General features: G+C 38.1%; 1 protein-coding gene across 1 annotated transcript in view; it reads left to right on the top strand.

Annotated features, from left to right (window-relative positions):
- Aqr (aquarius intron-binding spliceosomal factor) overlaps positions 1-22,336 on the top strand; it is a 125,103-nt gene that overhangs the window by 4,470 nt on the left and 98,297 nt on the right. Inside the window, exons 2-4 of the mRNA XM_046461282.2 lie at positions 391-447; positions 4,965-5,005; positions 13,021-13,056. Of these exons, the coding sequence (XP_046317238.1) occupies positions 391-447; positions 4,965-5,005; positions 13,021-13,056 (134 nt within the window). The remainder of the gene's footprint in view (positions 1-390; positions 448-4,964; positions 5,006-13,020; positions 13,057-22,336) is intronic.

Raw genomic sequence — 22,336 nt, 5'->3', positions numbered from 1 at the left:
TTTTTTTTTTCTTTTAAGATTTTCTTTATGTCTGTCTGGGTGTTTAGTGATTATATAAAGCTATATTATTAAACTCTGGTTTTTGACCTAGTCATATAGTTTTCTTAGTTCTAGTTGAAGGGAGGTATAGGTATGTTTTGATTTTTTTTTTTTTTTTTTTAATCACAATGGCAAATTGCAGTGCACAGCGCTACTGGCATTTCATTGGTTGTGGTAGAGGATGCTACTAACCTGCATACCCAGGTATCTGTATTATCCCTTTAGAGTTGTTCTGTCCCCCCAGTACTAGTACTGCTTTAAGAAACAGCTTTTCCTTAAATGATTTTTGTCTTCTAGCTCAAAAGTGATATGAATCTATGAACTTACTGTTTATAATGTTTACTTTTACAGTTAGCATGTAAATACTGGGCTCCTCACATCAAGAAAAAATCACCTTTTGACATAAAGGTAAGAATTTTTGGTTTGCAATACTTTTCTTATGAGTAGATATGCTTTTTTTTCCTCTTTTTTAATGGTTAATTCAACAAAAGCTTTCTGTATTTTTATTAATATTTATTTTTAAGTTTTATTTTAGATGGACACAATATCTTTATTTTACATTTATGTGGTGCTGAGGATCAAACCGAGTGCCTTGTGCATGCTAGGCGAGCACTCTACTACTGAGCCACAACTCCAGCCCTCCATAATTTTTTTAAAAGCTTAAAATATAGCTTTTGATTATCAAACTAATAATTACTTATGTTAGAAAATTTGGAAAATAAAAATGTTACATGGCGGTGACTAGGGAAGAGTAGAAATACTTTGGACTAGACAGAGAGGAATGAGGGGAAGGGAGGGGGTATGAAAGTAAGAATGATAGTAGAATGAATTGGACACTGTTACCCTATGTGCATATATGACCTTTGTAACTCTACATCATTTATAACCAGAAGAATGAGAAGTTATACTCCATTTATGTATGATGTGTCAAAATGCATTCTACTATCACATATAACTAATTAGAACAAGTAAAAAAATTAAAATGTTACACATAAGAAAATAAAAGTCAGTACCCAGAGATAGCCTTTGTTATTTTTATTTTACTTTTAGCTTTAAAAAAATTATTCATATGTTATTTGTTTAAACATTTTCCTGTTTATAGATTCTTAGGCTATTTTAAATTGATTAAATGACCATGTAATGAATATTTTTGTAAATATACAGAAATTTTTGTATAAGTTTTTTGGTAATTCATTTAGGATACAGTCTATTGTTTTCTCTTTTTATTGTTAGGCTGATAAACTGAGATAAAGTTCTGTAATAATGGAAGACGGAGTGGGAATTGTTTAGTGAGGTACATGACTAAGCTGGGGAGTGATATTGCTGTATTGCTAAATCATATTGTTGTATTGTGTGCAGGTACAAATACGTAACAACATATCCCATGATTATGTATGACTGTAAGGCACCAATAAAAAAATTTGGAAAAAATAAGAAAAGATGACTAAGAACCTGTATTTAGTAAGGGATGGACTTAACAGTTTAAGCAATTTAGAATAAGTGAAAGGAAAACTTTTTAATTGTAGGGTTAATTCTTGTTAAAATAGATTATTTAAAAGAATAAAATACCTGGGAATCAACTTAACAAAAGACGTGAAAGAGCTATACAATGAAAACTACAGAACCCTGAAGAAAGAAATAGAAGACCTTAGAAGATGGAAGGATTTACCTTGCTCATGGATTGGTAGAATTAATATTATTAAGATGGCCATACTACCAAAAGCACTTTACAGATTCAATGCAATTCCCATCAAAATCCCAATGACATTCCTTGCAGAAATAGAAAAAGCAATCATGAAATTCATCTGGAAAAACAAGAGACCCAGAATAGCTAAAGTAATTCTAAGCAGGAAGAGTGAAATTGGTGGTATCGTGATTCCAGATTTTAAACTATACTATAGAGCAATAGTAACAAAAACAGCATGGTACTGGCACCAAAACAGGCTGGAAGACCAATGGTACAAAATAGAGCACACAGAGACAAATCCACAAAATTACAAATACCTTATATTAGACAAAGGTGCTAAAAACATGCAATGGAGAAAGGATAGCATCTTCAACAAATGGTGCTGGGAGAACTGGAAATCCATATGCAACAAAATGAAATTGAATCCCTTTCTCTCACCATGCACAAAGTCAACTCCAAATGGATCAAGGAGCTAGGAATCAGACCAGAGACTCTGCGTCTAATAGAAGATAAAGTTGGCCCTAATCTTCATCACGTGGGGGCAGGCCCCAAATTTCTTAATAAGACACCTATAGCATAAGAGTTAAAACCAAGAATCAACAAATGGGACGAATTCAAACTAAAAAGTTTTTTCTCAGCAAGAGAAATAATATGCGAGGTGAATAGGGAGCCTATATCCTGGGAATAAATTTTTACCCCTCAAATATTAGATAGAGCTCTAATCTCTAGAGTATACAAAGAACTCAAAAAGTTAAACAACAAAAAAGCAAATAACCCAATCAACAAATGGGCCAAGGACTTGAACAGAAACTTCTCAGAAGAGGATATACAATCAATCAACAAATACATGAAAAAATGCTCACCATCTCTAGCAATCAGAAAAATGCAAATTAAAACTACTCTAAGATACCATCTCACTCCAATAAGAATGGCAGCCATTATGAAGTCAAACAACAATAAGTGCTGGCGAGGATGCGGGGTAAAAAGGTACACTCATACATTGCTGGTGGGACTGCAAATTGGTGCAGCCAATTTGGAAAGCTGTATGGAGATTCCTTGGAAAACTGGGAATGGAACCACCATTTGACCCAGCTATTCCCCTTCTCGGACTATACCCAAAAGATCTAAGAAGAGCATACTACAGGGACACAGCCACATCAATGTTTATAGCAGCACAATTCACAATAGCTAGAATGTGGAACTAACCTAGATGCCCTTCAATAGATGAATGGATTAAAAAATGTGGTATTTATATACAATGGAATATTACTCAGCACTAAAAAATAATAAAATCATGGCATTTGCAGGCAAATGGATGGCATTAGAGCAGATTTTGCTAAGTGAAGTTAGCCAATCCCTAAAAAACAAATGTCAAATGTCTTCTCTGATAGAAGGGGGGTGACTCAAAATGGGATAGGGAGGAAGAGCATGAGAAGACAACTACCACTTAATAGGGAAGAGAGGTGGGAGGGAAAAAGAGGGAGAAGGGGAGTTGCACAGAAGATGGGAGGAGAACCTCATTGTTATACAGAATACATATATGATGTTGTAATGAGTAAAAGAAAAAAAGTGTGTCACATTAGATTGGATAGAGAGAAAGGATGGGAGAGGAGGGGAGGAGTAGGGAGGATAGGAAGGGCAGCAAAATAGAATTGACAATATGATTGATGCATGTACATTCCATGTATGTATTATATATCAAAATGCATTCTACTGTCATGTATGACTAAAAAAAATAAATAAAAATCAAAAAAAAGAAAAGGAAAACTTAGCAAAACAAAAAATAAGAAAACAAACAAAAATAAAAGCAATCTTTCTATAAAGTAAATGTTGTTGATATATTGCATATGATTAAACAAGTAATGAAGGCTGGGCATAGCCTAGCACATAGGTAATCCCAGCAGCTCAGGAGGCTGAGACAGGAGGATCACAAATTCAAAGCCTGCCTCAGCAATGGCGAGGTGCTAAGAAACTCATTGAGACCCTGTCTTTAATAAAATACAAAATTGGGCTGGGGATGTGGCACAGTGGTTGAGTGCCCTTGAGTTCAATCCCTGGTACCAAAAAAAAAAAAAAAAAAAAAGACAAGTAATGAAGACTAAAACTTTTAAGTTCTGCTGTTACAAAATTGTACTATGATGCTTTAGGAACTCTTTGTGATATGAACCTCTTAACTTAAAATGTATTTCATTATTTGAACTTAAATATTTAATTTATCAATGTATTTTTGTTGTTCTGGTAATCCTTTCATCAGTAGAATATCTATAAACATGGCATATGTTAATTACTTTTTTGCAGGTTGTGGGGAGGGTACTGGGGATTGAGCTCCAGCACTCAACCACTGAGCCACAGCCCTAGCCCTATTTTTGTATTGTATTTAGAGCCCTATTTTGTATTTTATTTCACTGAGTTGCTTAGCACCTGCCCATTGCTTAGGCCAGCTTTGAATTCTCCATCCTCCTGCTTCAGTGTCTTGAACCACTGGGGATTACAGGTGTGCGCCACCATGCCCAGCTGTTAATTACTTTTGATTATCAGCAGGTTTACTTTGTCTTCCTATAACTTGTCTGTGTATTTTTACATTTGTATTTGTTGGGGCCAGGAGTCCTTGGAGTAATTTTGCATAAATAATGAAAATATCCTGATGGGACTACTAGATTGAGTTTAAACTAATTAGATTAAGCTTTTTAGCAATTCAACTCATATCCAGATCATTTTAGTTCATACTAGATACTTCTAGATAAAGCCATGTATGCCTATTCAGAAGAACTTCATTACAAGTTGATACTTAAAGTGATTCATGCCCTTTGTTTTATTATTTAGTTTGAATGTTGATAAAAGAAAAACAATAACAGAGAATACTCTAGATTGAATAAGACTTGCTTGATCTGTAATCTCCATCTCTGTCACCTTCAAACATTTATTTGACAAATACTTTCTGTACTGTTAAGATGTTGTAGTCTTTTACAGTAGAGATTGGGTGGTTGTATGTGTGTATTTAATTTTTTACTAGTACAACTATTACTTTTGCTCCTCCTGATAACATTTATTAAAAGTTCATCATGTGTCAGAATTTATATTAATTATGTACATGTTCTGTGTTATTTACAGCAACACTATGTGGTAGTTTGTAATTTTGTATCAATTTTATTTAGAGCATCACTGTGTGGTTGAAAACTATCAGGGTCTAAAAAAAGTTGTTTGAGATACTAATACATTTTTGTAATTTTGGTAACAGGTTATTGAAGAAATATATGAGAAGGAGATTGTCCAGTCAAGGTAGGAAGTAGTTTAATTTTTGTACATTGGGATTATGGCTGGACCAAATTGGAGCTTGTCTGAGCTTCTAACTGTGATTGGAACTTTGGACTTTTTCCCTCCCTTCTCTGCATTGGTCATTGGGAGATGGTGGCCAGAGAAACTGAAGGGAATGGAGTCATAAATTATTTCTTTGCCTTTTAATTTTTGGCTAACATTACATGGATTAAATCCCATAGTTTATTTGGTTTTTGAGGAAATGTGAAAGAGTAAACGCAGAGATTCTGGTTATTTCATTATGCTAATTTCATATCATGTCTGAAAAATATTCAAAGTTAGAAAGGCGAGAAGTCATCAATTTGAGAAAGATAGAAGTGAAGAGACTTGATAGTTAGATGCAGTGGGTGAAGAAAATGGAGAAATGACCCCTTAGTTTTTGTTTAAGTCACTGAGTGATTAGTGGTGCCATTGCTGACATGCCATTGTTGTTGAGGTTGGGACTGGGTGAAGATCATTAGTTCCATTTTGGTTATCTTGAATTCAATTTTCTAGCCATGCAGATGGAAATATAGAATAAGTAGTTGGGTGTCTAGGCGTAGAGCTCAGGAAAGACTGATTTGAGCTTACTTTGTATCAGCCGTCATTACCATGCTGAAAGTACCACAATGAACAGCATAGAGACCATCATCTCCTTGGAATTTACATTCTAGCAGATGAGGGAGGTAGGGTATGGGGAGACAGAGAAGGAACACACAAATATAATGTAGGATATATTAAGTGCTGTGAATTAAAGTGTAGATAGTGACACGGGCTTCTATTTTAGATAGAATGATCAGACAAATCCTCTTTAAAAATTTGGAATTTGAGCAGGTATATGACAGGACTTCATCTGAGGATGAGTGTGCATAAAATTGCCTGAGGAGATTTGAAGATGAGTAGGTAGATAAGTTCTAGGAGTGAGAGTTTGTATATATCTGTGTGTATGCTTTTTTCCCCTATAATAACACACCTTTCACTGCACTGGATAGTTTTTTTTTTCCTCCCATTTAAGTATTTTTTTTTAATATTTATTTTTTAGTTGTAATTGGACACAATACCTTTATTTCACTTATTTATTTTTATGTGGTGCTGAGGATTGAACCCAGGGTCTTGGATGTGCGAGGCAAGTACTCTACCGCTGAGTCACAACCCTAGCCCGCCCCTCCCCCAGCATTTAAATTCTTGCTATTAGTATTTTCTTCCTGAAAGACCTTTTGTAGTAAAATGACTAAAAGCTACCAGTGGTTTTTTTTTTCTTTTTTTAAAAGCCACATTGGCTGCATTATCTTTAACTGTTAGTGTTGGAACTTGGCATAGATTTACAATGGCACTTTTAATAGCCATTTTCTCATCTTATATACATTTTTGAATACTAAGATCAACACATAAATCGGAGTATGTGTTTAAAATGTAAATGAACAGTGTTTTAGATTAGTGCCTGAGCAAATTGTTTTTGTGAGCTATGTGGCACCTTCCATATTGGGGAAATGGCTTGATGTATTTATTAACCTATTAGTAGGCTGTCAAAATAGGCTGTATATATCCACAAGGTTCTCTTGATATGATAATTAAACTTCTCATGATATATATTGTTTACACTCAACCTCATTTTACCCAGAATGCATCTGGGAAATAACAATTAGTTCTTAATATTCTTATAATGTAAACAACAACAACAACAACAACACTTCTAGGTTTTCAAAATTAGATAATTCCTAAAAGACTTTCTTGCTCAGTCATGTAATTAATGTGTATATGTTACATAATTGACTAATTTTTGCTATTCTTGGCATTGTCAGATTTGGCAAACTTATGTATCCAAGTTTGTAAACTATTAAAAGTTATAATTGTTATGTGTTCAGTGCCAGCTTATTTCTAAGTACCTTGCATGTAGTAGCTTATTTATCCCCACAGTAACCCTAAAACATTATTATCATCCTGATGTTGGGGATGAGGAAATTAGTACAAGAAGTTTTAATAACTTGCCCAAGATGTTTCCCAGTAGTTGGAAGGACTGTACTAACTCCTGATTCTCTGGCTTTTGTGCAATACTCTGTTCTTAAGTAGGACAAGAGTCCATTTTTTTCTAGCAATGTCTTGCACACTTTGGTATGGTTATTAATCCTACTGTGAATTTATTTAATTGCTTTTTATGCTTTAAAAAATTACCTGTAGAACAATTTGCTTTACCAGTGTGTATATTAATTTTTATTTGAAATGTATAAACCCTTTTATTATAAAATTTAGCAACAGGAAAACAAAACAAAATAGAAGGTTGCCAATATTCCCAAAGCCCCTTGCTTGTTCTTCTGCCTATGAATAGTATATGCCACAGTCTGGCTGGGCACAAAATAACCGAGCCGCCACAAAGCCTTGTAGGTTCAAACAGCAACTCTTTTTTATTCCCGAACTCTCTCCGGCCCTCTACACACACTTCCCGGGAACACCCTGCCTCCACCGGGCTCGGTGCACCAATTCTCTCAGAACCCCTCGGAAACTCCAAAGTAGCAAGTAGCGGGTGCCCGAGGCAGCAGGATCTGCCCTAATCCCAGCAGGATCCGCCCTAATCCTGGAGCCGCCCTATTCCCAGCAGGATCCGCCCTAATCCTGGAGCAGGGTCACCTTTCAACCATTTCCTCTGCAAAAATGCCAGGTATCATTCTGACTAAACTGTGGCTCTCAACATCTCCCCCCTTCTGTTTAATTAAACAACAAGCATATGGCTTAGGGACCGTGCCTGTCTTAGGTTGTACAGTACTACATATGGTCCTTACCCGTCATCGGATGAGCTGACCTCAAGGCGTCAGCCTCCTGTCTTAGGTTGGTACCATTGTAATTGGATCTTACCCGTCATTGGCTACCAGCATACAGCCATACTTGTGGATAGGCCTTTGCATCAGTGGGGGGGTGAGGTTCTTTGCCTCACCTCTGTTGTCCCCCAAATTTGCCCTGGGTGCCAGTGCGGGGGTGAGGTTCTTTGCCTCACCTCTGTTGGCCCCCAAATTTTAGACCATCACAAGCAGAAAGGGAGGAGGATGCAAAATGCTACTGTACCAAGCCAAATGATGGCTCTTTTTGGAAAAATTATACCACCGATGACACCATCAGCAAAGATACCCCAGCACTACCACAATTCGCTGCACCAACAGATAGTTCACAATGCATGCAAGTGATACATAGTCCAGGCAAGTTCTGCAAGCAGTTCAAAGCAGAGGAATCCATCAATATGTCCATTTCCTCCCAAAGTAAATCATCTTGATTGAGCATCACTTGTTGAGTTATTATTCATTGATGCATCAGTTTATACAGTTTACTGTGATAGCTATTGAAGAAGCTGTAGTTTAGTTTTATCTTTGTCTTCACCGGCACTCGGATGAAGATAGGAATTCTGGCAATGATGGCTAAAAAAAAAAATTATGTAACATTCCAGCAGGCACTAAAAGAAAGCAATTTTCTAAACAATTTACATTATCCTGAACAGAATTATTAAATGTAATGAAAAGGAAAGGTGAAAGTAAACAAACAGATCTGTTGACCTCCTTTTTTGTTTACATATTAGAACAATCCTCAACAGCTGTTTACCCAATTTAAATTAAACCATTTAAATCACGTGAATAAAAAAAATTCGGATCCATTTTTTCATGAGTGCTCCTCATATATATGGACATACGCACATACAGACATACAACACAAAACACAAGTGTGCACACATAACATACAACACATAAGACAATAGTAAAGGCCTTGTAGCTTTTTACAGGTGAAATCTCCATTGCAATGTTTAAAAACTCCACAGTCAAAAAATAGAACTAATCAGCAAAACATTAACCTAGGTCTATATGAGCTCAAAAAATAAAATAGAACTTCATGATGTGGGAAAAGGCAATAATAAAATAGATATTGGAAAAAAAAGCATCCTGGTTACCACCTGGGTTTGACTCTTCTTATGATATCCCATCCTTCTTCCTGTAACTTGCATATGAGTCTGAAGGTATTCCCACAAGTAAGCCTCAAGGTTTCTTACATTTGAAATAGGCCTTAATTGTGTTCATTATTCATTAGCCTCCAGGTGTGGGAGAATCACTGTCACAGATGTAAGAATAGCCAAACTGGAGTTCTGAATATCAGCTGTTATGGATTTGAGCCAAATCATCTTCTTTTTGGTTTGTAGAAATCGCTTTAGTTAATCTCTCTGAAATCCAAATCGGCTGCTGTTCTCCCTGTGGAAACACACAAACAGACCTCCGATTGCAGACAATCACTGGGTCAGGACCTTTCCATTGTCCTGTTAGAATATAAGTACATTTTAATAGTTTGATGAGCTCTTTCAACTATGCCTTGTCCCTGTGGATTGTATGGGATTCCTGTTAAGTAAAACATTAACTGATTTTTCTTCAGGGATGATGTTCCAAAATATCCTATATGCATCCTTTGGAAATTTAAAGATCCTTTTAAATTCAAGTCTTCCAAAAGCATTTTGCCTTAGTTTTTAGAATTACTTTAGTCCTTTTAATTTTTTGATGTGGTTTTAAACCAATTTCCTTCTAGTTTAACGTTTTCTAAATTGGCTCTTGTCTATAAATTTTAACACCCTCATCTGAGACTTCTAATTTCTGCACCACCAGAATTTAAAGTTGATAGGCTTTTTGAAAAAAATTACTAATAATCTCCTTCTTCTTCTATTTTATCCAATATTTGACTTTAAACTTTTCTCTTCTACCTTTTTCTATCTTGAATGTCTGTTTCTAATAGTTATCTTAGCTTTTTGTATTTTTTATCTGAAATACCTTTATTTGACATTTTTAACCATTTTTTATCTTGTTTCTATCTTCTAGTTTTCTTCTAAGGTTTGTGCATTCACCCTTAGTTGCTTTTTTTCCTCCTAGTTTTTTTTTTTTTTTTTTGCTTCCTATTTTGTGGGTTTAAAATTCTTGTCTTCCTACATCTTTCTATCTTTTTTTTTTTACCTTTCTGAACTTTTGTCTTTAAAGTTTTCCACTTTAAATTTTTAATCTTCTTTATCCAAATTGCTTTTATCCTATTATCTTCCCATTTTCATGTTTTTTTTTATTTTTTTAAGTAATGCTTTTAAGATTAACTAGGCTTCGAATGACGCAATCTTTCCTCCGCCATGAAGGCATCTTAACCACCTTCAATTTAACCTTTCAAAGCTTTTCGCAACTTACTTAGACATTTTACAACTTTTTACTTTACCACACAAAGATTATCTCATCTAGAAACATTTCTTTTTTTTCAACCTTTCATATTAAAATATATTTCCACATCTTGAATCTTTTTATATCTCTTTTCTAGCCGTTAACCCTTTTTATAAATTCACATTTTGAAACAACCCTTATAAAATTTCTGAATTTAGACAAATTACTCCACTTTAATAAGATGAAATACTTTCATGTTTTTTTATGGTACTATAATACTATAATTGAAACCCAACTGAAACTTGTTATACTCTTTGTATATAAATTACACCTGATAGAATCTTAACTCTTAGTAACCTTGTTTCAGCAAAGACAGACACAAAGCAATATTAAACCTTTATTCCATTTACCAATTTATGAAAACATACATCATGTTTAAATATATTACCTTATGGAACTTAATAAGAGTACTTGATTTTATATTTAGTGGTTGATGTTTCAACACTTTAGCTTTGTAAATTAATCAGATGTCTGTAAAAACCAAGATCTTAGACAAGTGTAATAAACAAATTAGCTATCTCTTTCTTGTTGAAGAAAAATCTTTTTACAGGATACCATGATGGTCCCATTGTGATATATTCAACAACTCCTCTTTAAATAACCATGGGCTACATTTTTGTATTGTATCAACATATGCCCTAACTGTTCTTGGTCTTACTGGGGTACCTCCTTCCTCTAACAATTTCTCTTCCTCAGGGGCGAACAACTTCAAACCTCGAGCCAACCATTTTCCCCAGTTTGCCTGAGAAAGTTCTAGGGACAAGCAACTTGAAATACAAACAAAATAAATCAAAACAAGAGCACATTATTTTTTGAAATGGTCACCCATTCTTTCGCTCTCCTTCAGGGGCGAGCAATTTCACTTACCTCCAAGCTTCAGGTGTTCCCCGTACGGGCCACCAAATGCCACAGTCTGGCTGGGCACAAAATGACTGAGCTGCCACAAAGCCTTGTAGGTTCAAATAGCAACTCTTTTTTATTCCCAAACTCTTTCCGGCACTCTACACACAATTCCCGAGAACACCCTGCCTCCACCGTGCCAATTCTCTCAAGCGCCAATTCTCTCAGAACCCCATGGGAACTCCAAAGTAGCGGGTGCCCGAGGCAGCAGGATCCGCCCTATTCCCAGCAGGATCTGCCCTAATCCCAGAGCCACCCTAATCCCGGAGCAGGGTCACCTTTCAAACATTCCCTCTGGCAAAAATGCCAGGCGTCATTCTGACTAAACTGTGGCTCTCAACAACTATAGTTTTGCCTGTTTTTGAACTATAAGTAGAATCATAGTGTATATTCTTTTGTGACTGGCATCTTTTGTTCACAGTATTTATTTTTTAATCATCTGTATAATAAACTTAGAAGTAGATAGTTCAGAAGTTCATAATGTCAGTACCCTTGTCACTGTGTTCAAATAATTTTTTTGGCTTTCCCTGTGTGATTACCAGGAGGCTGTAGCCCTCCAGACCCCATGTTAGTTTGTTTTTTTCATATAATTTTATTAGTTATAAATGGACACAATACCTTTATTTTATTTATTCATTTATATATGGTGCTGAGAATTGAACCCAGTGCCTCACACATGCTAGGCAAGTTCTCTACCACTGAGCCACAATCCCAGCCCAGATCCCATATTTTGCATGACTATATCCCAAGAAAAGAAGCAGGAACAATTATGGCAGCAAAGGAATTTCCCTTTGCCTTTCCTCTATTTTTTCTCATATGATTCAGTTATTGATACAGTTAGTGGACCTAACTTGTTGTATATAAATTGTCCACCTTTGGAAGAATTTAATGGAATGTATGTTAAGTTTGTGGCACAGTGTTGGGTACATTGTATGCTTGCTCTCAGTGAATATTGATAAGTTATACAACTGGAACTTTTCATACTTACCTTTGAAGTTTTTCTGAAATGATTTCTAGTGCCTTATTTGTACAACTTTAGTTAGGCTGGAGATGTAGAGTGTGTCATTCAAGGTGTTCCATCCACTCTTCTGCCTAGCTGGCTGTAGAAGCCGCCAATACCTTGATAGTGTTCCATCTTTGTATTTTTGCCTGTAGTAAAGATCTTCACTTCATTCTCAGCAAAGTTCTGTGACATTATTTGCTTAGTGAAACTATTTAAGAGCTCAGAAATCAGTGAAATACGATTTTGACAGGATAATGGTCTTCTGGGATACTAAATTTATAATTCATATACATTTAATTTTCAAGCTGGAAGCTATTATCTAGTGGCAGTGTTCTGTTCTGGGTAGTTTATTTCCAATATTACAAGAGGATAAAACTAAATTAGTGGCATTTGAACTTGCCTTTGGAGAGATACCCCATGACTGTAGTATCAGCTATTCATATAAAACAAAAGTACTTGTGTTATAAAATGGCAGTATAATGAAGAGAAAGATCTGGTAATTTCTACAAAGTATTTTCTAATATTGTAGGTTCACTGTCAAGACCAATGACTATGTGCCTTCCAAATTTGCGACATAGATCAATATGCCCATGAAATAAAAGCATGATGGTCAATGCTTAAGAAGTTGTTCAGACAGACCTAGGGGTATAGCTCAGTTATAGAGTACCTAACATATGTGAGGCCCTTGTACAAGTTGTACGGGTTAGCCTTTGACAGTTGTGATCTGATATGACTTATCTTTAAAAGATTTCAAAATCCATTTGCATTAAGAACTCTGCAATATTTTGTTTTCTATTTAAACATTTTATTTACCTTAGTTTATGAAATAATAATAATTTCGTATAATTATATAATTATTTTTATTTTTATGTTTTTAGGTTTGCCATCCGAAAGATAATGCTGTTGGAATTTAGGTGAGTTAAAAGGAAATTACTTTAGCTGGGTACGGTGGCACATGCCTGTAATCCCAGTGGCTCAGGAGGCTGAGGCAGGAGGGTCAAGAGTTCAAAGCTAGACTTAGCAACTTAGCAAGACCCTAAGTGACTCAGCAAGATCCTGAGTCGCTGGGAAATACAAAACAGGGTTGGAAATGTGGCTCAGTGGTCTGAGTGCCCCTGAGTTCAACCTCCACTTTCCCCAAAAAAGAAATTATTTTGATGAAGTTAAAGATGATAATGTGATTTAAGTCTTAGCTACCTTTTAAATATATCTCCAAGAGCAGTTAAGAAAATAAGTTTATCCACTTACAATATAACTTATCTTGCACAAGGTAGAGTATATACTTATCTTGCACAAGGACCTGGGTTCAGTCCCCACCACCAAAACAATAAACAAGAACAACAAAAAATAAAGAAAATAAATTTGTGGGGATTTATATTTTTGTGATTGGCTTATTTTGGATATATATATATATGTATCTTTTTTTCCAAAGATGCCCTGTTACCAGAAGAACTTGTATTTTGTGGTGTTTCTCACTGCATAAGGTAGCATGTGCTGAGCAGTTTCTGTCTTGCTTGGTTTGTAGTGATCATTTTGAATAAATTGGGGATATATTCTATAGCCTTTTTTTTTCTGTTACCAATGCATCATTGTTCAACCTATCCACTGATAACATAAATATTTCAGATAAGAGAGAATGAACAACTTTAAATTGTGAAGGTAGATTAGATCATGTTATAAACTAGGTTTGGCCAGTACACTGTAAATAACAGCCAGGATTGTTGTTGATAATAGTAATATTTACCATTTATTGAACTATTGCCTTGTGCTAGGCATAGTGTTAAACATTTTTATTTATAGAGTACTCAGTAGCAGTCCTGCAAAGAAAGTATTATCCTTTCCATTTACCAGAAGAATCTGGGATCAGAGAGCTGAAGTAATTTGTTAAAGATATTACAATGAAGTAATTGGGAAATCTGGTATGTCAATGTCTAATGCCAAAACTCATGGTTTTTCCACTTCTGTCTACCTGTTGAGATCTGGTTTGCATAAGAGGTCAGGGCTTCTGTATATATAATATTTATTCTCTACGTATAGTGATTTAATCCTTATAAAAATGGCATGAAGTAGGTGGTCTTATTCTTAAAGAAGGAAATTGAAGTTTATAGTTATGATTTAAAGTAAGTTGAGGTAGTTACATACTAAGAACTGTATTATAATATGATCTCATTAAATCTTCACAGTAACCCCATTTTGATCATAGAGGAGAAAATTGTAGTCTAGAAATTAGACCCTACCTAGTCCTTAGATAAATATGTCCTTTCCAGTGCATTTAGGAAGATGGCGGCGAGGGGAGTGCATTGCCCCCGTGTGCTGCTTCACTGTGTGGGAGTATGACAAGTCAGGACAGCTAAAGGCTATCTTGTTAGGAATTTCCAGCAATAGTGGGGTTCTCCGGAACCTGGAGGAAGGATTTCCATCGCATGAGGATCGGCTACGGGGACTCAAACGCGAGAGGTTTGTCGCACGGAGGATAACACTGCTTATTCAGCAAATCGCCCCGCGGCTAGAGTCTGCAGCACGCGCTGGGAAACGAGGAGATAGTGACGCAGGGATATAGCGCTGCAGTTTCTGCCAGCCGTGCAAGCACCGTACTCATGGCTGAATTCTGGGTTTGAGACGGGGGAAGGAAGCGGTCCATCTCGGTTCTCCACACCAGTCAGACCACAGAGGAGGCCAGCAGCCACCATGTTGGAAAGCTGACGTCACCATCCCTGTTTTCGACTGACCGCAGCTCATTCAGCCATAGAACAGGTAATTTCAGGCTGCCATTCACCTGCGGCTTGCAGACAGATTGCTAGGGTTCAGTGCCTGGGGGCTTCTTAGAACCTGATCTTATCGGAGCGAACACCAAGCGCGGGGCAGCCGAGTTCCGGCTCCCGGAACCGCCCTGGCCCAGGGCTGGGGAGCCTGCGGAGGCTGCTTCTTGGACCCTGCTCCTATCAGCATACACCAAGAACTAAGCGGCCGAATTCCGGCTCCCGGAACTGAGCCCGCGGGGACTGCTTCTTGGAGCCTACTCTTATCGGAGCTTACACCGAGCACGGAGCGGCCGAGTTCCGGCTCCCGGAACTGCCCTGGTCCAGGGCTAGGAGCCCACGGAAACTGCTTCTCGGTCCGGGTCCTGCTGAGGGCCGGTCAGGACTCACCCGTTGCTTTGGTTGCCCGGCAAGGGGAACGAAATGCTGCCATTCGCATAGGATACTAACATGGCAGAGATCTGATGTCATCAGGAAGCGGCAGAGGAGAGAACTTCATCAATACCAGCGGCGACAGAAACAGTTGGTCTCCTGGTAGGGGGGGTGAGGCACAGAAACCCGAGTCTCCTCAATTTGTCGTCGAGCCAGAGGGGAGGAGCCGGGCCGCCGCCAGCGCCCGGAGCAGGCCCAGCGGCTCGCCAGCGTGGTGACCGCGTGACTCCAATTGGAGAGGGAGCGAAGCGGAGCCGCCACCCGCACCCGCAAGGTGGGCAGACCCGCAACCCAGTGGTACATGGGCGTGGTAGGAGGGGCAGGGCAGAGCCGCCGCCCACGCTTGCAAGGTAAACAGACCTGTCACAGACTGGCAGGTCAGGCCCAGTGGCCTGCCAGTGTGGTACACACGTCACCCCAACTGGAGTAGGGGCAGAGCAGATCCTTCTCCCACGCCCGGATCAGGCCCTGCCGGTGTGGTGGCCACGTGACCCCAATTGGAGTGGGGGTGGAGCGGAACCGCCACCCATGCCCGCAGGGTGAGCAGACCTGTGACCAACCTGCAGATCAGGCCCAGGGGTCCACAGGTGTCGTGGTAGGAGGGGCACGGCAGATCCGCCGCCCACGCCTCCAAGGTAGGCAGACCTGCGACAGAACGGCGGATCAGGCCCAGGAGCCTGCCGGCGTGGTACACACACCACCCTAATTGGAGTAGGGGCAGAGCAGAGTCGCCGCCCATGCCAGGAACAGGCCCAGCGACCTGCAGGCGGGGTAGTCACGACACCCCAATTGGAATAGGGGCAGAGCAGAGCCGCCACCCATGCCCGAAAGGTGGGCAGATCTGCGACCGACCAGCGGGACAGGCCCAGTGGCCTGCCGGTACGACAGACACATCACCCCATTTGGAGTAGGGGCAGAGTAGAGCCGCCGCCCGCGCCTGCAGGGTAGGCAAACCTGCAACCGACTGGCGGATCAGGCCCGGTGGCCTGCCGGTGTGGTACACTCGTCACCCCAATTGGAGTAGGGGCAGAACAGAGCCGCCACCAGCGCCCAGAACAGGCCCAGTGACCTGCCGGCGTGGTAGCCACGACACCCCAATTGGAATAAGGAGAGAGCAGAGCCGCCGCCCGCACCTGCAGGAAAGATACGCAAGCAGTATGAAAAGACAAGGAAAGAAAGGACCACAAGCAATGCAGGTCAACGCAACTTTAGAAGAGGTAACAGCTGCAACAGATGGAATGTCAGATAAAGAATTCAGGATATACATGCTTCAGATGATCTGGAGTATCAAGGAAGACATTAGACAGCAAAATCAGACAATGAAAGATCACTTCGACAATGAATTACGCAAACAAATCCAGGAAGCAAAGGATCAACTATACAGGGAGATAGAGGTTATAAAAAACAAACAGACAGAAATCCTAGAAATGCAGGAAGCAATAAACCAACTTAAAAACTCAATGGAGAATACTACCAGCAGAGTAGAACACTTAGAAGATAGAACATCAGACAATGAAGACAAAGTATATCAACTGGAAAAAAACATAGACAGCTCAGCAAGACTGTTAAGAAACCATGAGCAGAACATCCAAGAAATATGGGATAACATTAAGAGACCAAACTTAAGAGTCATTGGGATACAGGAAGGTACAGAGCTCCAAACCAAAGGAATGAGCAGTCTATTCAATGAAATAATACGAGAAAACTTCCCAGACTTGAAGAATGAGACAGAATCCCAAATCCTAGAAGCCTACAGGTCGCCGAATGTGCAAAATCATAAGAGATCCACACCTAGGCACATTATAATGAAGATGCCCAACATACAGAATAAGGAGAGAATTTTAAAAGCTACAAGAGAAAGGAAGCAGATTACATTTAGGGGTAAGCCAATCAGGATAACAGCTGATCTTTCAACACAGACTCTGAAAGCTAGAAGATCCTGGAATAACATATTTCAAACACTGAAAGAAAATGGGTTCCAACCAAGAATTGTGTATCCAGCGAAATTAAGCTTCAGGATGGAAGATGAAATTAAAACCTTCCACGATAAACAAAAGTTAAAAGAATTTGCAGCTAGAAAACCATCTCTTCAAAATATCCTTGGCAAAACATTACAGGAAGAGGAAATGGAAAATAACAATGAAAACCAACAGTGGGAGGTAGGACAGTAAAGGGGGGGAAAATAATCAAAGAGGAAAACAAATAGATTTCAAACACTGAAAGAAAATGGGTTCCAACCAAGAATTGTGTATCCAGCGAAATTAAGCTTCAGGATGGAAGATGAAATTAAAACCTTCCACGATAAACAAAAGTTTAAAGAATTTGCAGCTAGAAAACCATCTCTCCAAAACATCCTCTCCAAAACATTACAGGAAGAGGAAATGGAAAATAACAATGAAAACCAACAGTGGGAGGTAGGACAGTAAAGGGGGGGGGGAATAATCAAAGAGGAAAACAAACCATGTTTAGTAACAGAAATAAACAAATATGGCTGGAAGAACAATCCATATCTCAAATAATAACCCTAAATGTTAATGGCTTAAACTCACCAATTAAGAGACACAGGCTAGTAGAATGGATCACAAAACAAGACCCAACAATATGCTGCCTACAGGAGACCCGTTTGATAGGAAAAGACAAACATAGGCTGAAGGTGAAAGGTTGAGAAAAATCATATCACTCATATAGACTTCGGAAACAAGCAGGAGTGTCCATACTCATATCAAATAAAATAGATTTCAAGCCAAAGTTAATCAAAAGGGATAAAGAGGGACACTACATACTGCTTAAGGGAACCATACACCAACAAGACATAACAATCATAAATATTTATGGCCCAAACAATGGTGCAGCTATGTTCGTCAAACAAACTCTTCTCAAGTTCAAGAGTCTAATAGACCACCAAACAATAATCAGGGGAGACTTCAACACACCTCTCTCGCCACTGGACAGATCTTCCAAACAAAATTTGAATAAGGAAACTATAGAACTCAATAACACAATTAATAACCTAGACTTAATTGACATATATAGAATATACCACCCAACATCAAGCAGTTACACTTTTTTCTCAGCAGCACATGGATCCTTCTCAAAAATAGATCATATATTATGTCACAGGGCAACTCTTAGACAATATAAAGGAGTAGAGATAATACCATGCATCTTATCTGATCATAAGGGAATGAAACTGAAAATCAATGATAAAAGAAGGAAGGAAAAAGCATACATCACTTGGAGAATGAACAATAGGTTACTGAATGATCAATGGGTTATAGAAGACATCAAGGAGGAAATTAAAAAATTCTTAGACATACATGAAAACACAGACACAACATATCGGAATGTATGGGACACATTGAAAGCAGTTCTAAGAGGAAAATTCATTGCTTGGAGTTCATTCCTTAAAAAAAGAAAAGACCAACAAATAAATGATCTCACACTCCATCTCAAAATCCTTGAAAAAGAAGAGCAAAACAACAGCAAAAGAAGTAGAAGGCAAGAAATAATGAAAATCAGAGCTGAAATTAATGAAATCGAAACAAAAGAAACAATTGAAAAAATTGACAAAACTAAAAGTTGGTTCTTTGAAAAAATAAACAAAATTGACAGACCCTTAGCCATGCTAGCGAAGAGAAGAGGAGAAAGAACTCAAATTACTAGCATATGGGATGAAAAAGGAAATATCACAACAGACACTTCAGAAATACAGAAGATAATCAAAAATTATTTTGAATCCTTATACTCCAATAAATTAGAAGATAGTGAAGGCATAGATAAATTTCTTAAGTCATATGATCTGCCCAGATTGAGTCAGGAGGATATAGACAACCTAAACAGACCAATATCAATTGAGGAAATAGAAGAAACCATCAAAAGACTACCAACTAAGAAAAGCCCAGGACCGGATGGGTATACAAAACCTTTAAAGAAGAACTAATACCAATACTTTTCAAGCTACTTCAGGAAATAGAAAAAGAGGGAGAACTTCCAAATTCATTCTATGAGGCCAACATCACCCTGATACCTAAACCAGACAAAGACACTTCAAAGAAAGAAAACTACAGACCAATATCTCTAATGAACCTAGATGCAAAAATCCTCAATAAAATTCTGGCGAATCGAATACAAAAACATATCAAAAAAATTGTGCACCATGATCAAGTAGGATTCATCCCTGGGATGCAAGGCTGGTTCAATATACGGAAATCAATAAATGTTATTCACCGCATCAATAGACTTAAAAATAAGAACCATATGATCATCTCGATAGATGCGGAAAAAGCATTCGACAAAGTACAGCATCCCTTTATGTTCAAAACTCTAGAAAAACTAGGGATAACAGGAACATACCTCAATATTGTAAAAGCAATCTATGCTAAGCCTCAGGCTAGCATCATTCTGAATGGAGAAAAACTGAAGGCATTCCCTCTAAAATCTGGAACAAGACAGGGATGCCCTCTCTCTCCACTTCTGTTCAACATAGTTCTCGAAACACTGGCCAGAGCAATTAGACAGACGAAAGAAATTAAAGGCATAAAAATAGGAAAACAAGAACTTAAATTATCACTATTTGCAGATGATATGATTCTATACCTAGCAGACCCAAAAGGCTCTACAAAGAAACTATTAGAGCTAATAAATGAATTCAGCAAAGTGGCAGGATATAAAATCAACACGCATAAATCAAAGGCATTCCTATATATCAGGGACAAATCCTCTGAAATGGAAATGAGGACAACCACTCCATTCACAATATCTTCAAAAAAAAATAAAATACTTGGGAATCAACCTAACAAAAGAGGTGAAAGACTTATACAGGGAAAACTACAGAACCCTAAAGAGAGAAATAGAAGAAGATCTTAGAAGATGGAAAAATATACCCTGTTCATGGATAGGCAGAACCAACATCATCAAAATGGCGATATTACCAAAAGTTCTCTATAGGTTTAATGCAATGCCAATCAAAATCCCAACGGCATTTCTTGTAGAAATAGAGAAAGCAATCATGAAATTCATATGGAAATATAAAAGACCCAGAATAGCAAAAACAATGCTAAGCAGGAAGTGTGAATCAGGCGGTATAGCGATACCAGACTTCAAACTATACTACAGAGCAATAGTAACAAAAACAGCATGGTACTGGTACCAAAACAGGTGGGTGGACCAATGGTACAGAATAGAGGACACAGAAACCAATCCACAAAACTACAACTATCTTATATTTGATAAAGGGGCTAAAAGCATGCAATGGAGGAAGGATAGCATCTTCAACAAATGGTGCTGGGAAAACTGGAAATCCATATGCAACAAAATGAAACTGAATCCCTTTCTCTCGCCATGCACAAAAGTGAATTCAAAATGGATCAAGGAGCTTGATATCAAATCAGAGACGCGCTGTCTGATAGAAGAAAAAGTTGGCTATTATCTACATTCGGTGGGGTCGGGCTCCAAATTCCTCAATAGGACACCCATAGCACAAAAGTTAATAACTAGAATCAACAAATGGGACTTACTCAAACTAAAAAGTTTTTTCTCAGCAAAAGAAACAATAAGAGAGGTAAATAGGGAGCCTACACCCTGGGAACAAATCTTCACTCCTCACACTTCAGATAGAGCCCTAATATCCAGAGTATACAAAGAACTCAAAAAATTAGACAATAAGAGAACAAACAACCCAATCAACAAATGGGCCAAGGACCTGAACAGACACTTCTCAGAGGAGGACATACAGTCAATCAACAAGTACATGAAAAAATGCTCACCATCTCTAGCAGTCAGAGAAATGCAAATCAAAACCACCCTAAGATACCATCTCACTCCAGTAAGATTGGCAGCCATTAGGAAGTCAAACAACAACAAGTGCTGGCCAGGATGTGGGGAAAAGGGTACACTTGTACATTGCTGGTGGGACTGCAAATTGGTGCAGCCAATTTGGAAAGCAATATGGAGATTTCTTGGAAAGCTGGGAATGGAGCCTCCATTTGACCCAGCTATTCCCCTTCTCGGTCTATTCCCTAAAGACCTAAAAAGAGCATGCTACAGGGACACTGCTACATCGATGTTCATAGCAGCACAGTTCACAATAGCAAGACTGTGGAACCAACCTAGATGCCCTTCAATAGATGAATGGATAAAAAAATGTGGCATTTATACACAATGGAGTATTACTCTGCATTAAAAAATGACAAAATCATAGAATTTGCAGGGAAATGATTGGCATTAGAGCAGATTATGCTAAGTGAAGCTAGCCAATCCCTAAAAAACAAATGCCAAATGTCTTCTTTGATATAATGAGAGTAACTAAGAACAGAGTAGGGACGAAGAACAGGAGAAGAAGATTAACATTTAACAGGGATGAGAGGTGGGAGGGAAAGGGAGAGAGAAGGGAAATTGCATGGAAATGGAAGGAGACCCTCAGGGTTATACAGTGGAGGGTGTAGAGATAGAGGAGGGGAGGGGATGGGAGAGGTGGGGAGGGGAGAGGGTGGAAGATGGGAAAGGCAGCGGAGCACAACAGACACTAGTATGGCAATTTGTAAATCAATGGATGTGTAACTGATGTGAATCTGCAATCTGTGTATGGGGTGAAGGTGGGAGTTCATAAACCACTTGAATCAAAGTGTGGAATATGATATGTCAAGAAATTTGTAATGTTTTGAACAACCCACAATAAAAAATTAAAAAAAAAAAAAACTCAGTGGGAAAATTTAAATATCAAGTTAGATATAGCTAAAAAGAAAATGAACTGCAAGAGAGATCTGAGGAAATTAACTAGAAAATAGCAAAGATTAAGAGTAACAGAGAAATAGAGGCTAGAATGAGGTCTAATAGGAGTTTCAGAAAGGATTCAGAGAGGTGAGAAAGTGGCAGTTTAGAAAAGATGAACATCAAGAAATTTTAGAAATTCTAGATTTGAATTTTAAATTTTAGAAATTTAGATTTGAAACACAAATCTTTTAAATTCCAGAAATATAGCAACTCATAAACAGAGCCACTGCAG

The sequence above is a fragment of the Marmota monax genome, unplaced genomic scaffold, assembly GCF_021218885.2.
Source record: "Marmota monax isolate L192 unplaced genomic scaffold, Marmota_monax_Labrador192_F-V1.1 WCK01_AAM20220418_F8-fsc00001, whole genome shotgun sequence".
Lineage (NCBI taxonomy): Eukaryota > Metazoa > Chordata > Mammalia > Rodentia > Sciuridae > Marmota > Marmota monax.
Note: the sequence above shows the minus strand (reverse complement) of the source record. Positions and strands in the feature narration are given on the sequence as shown.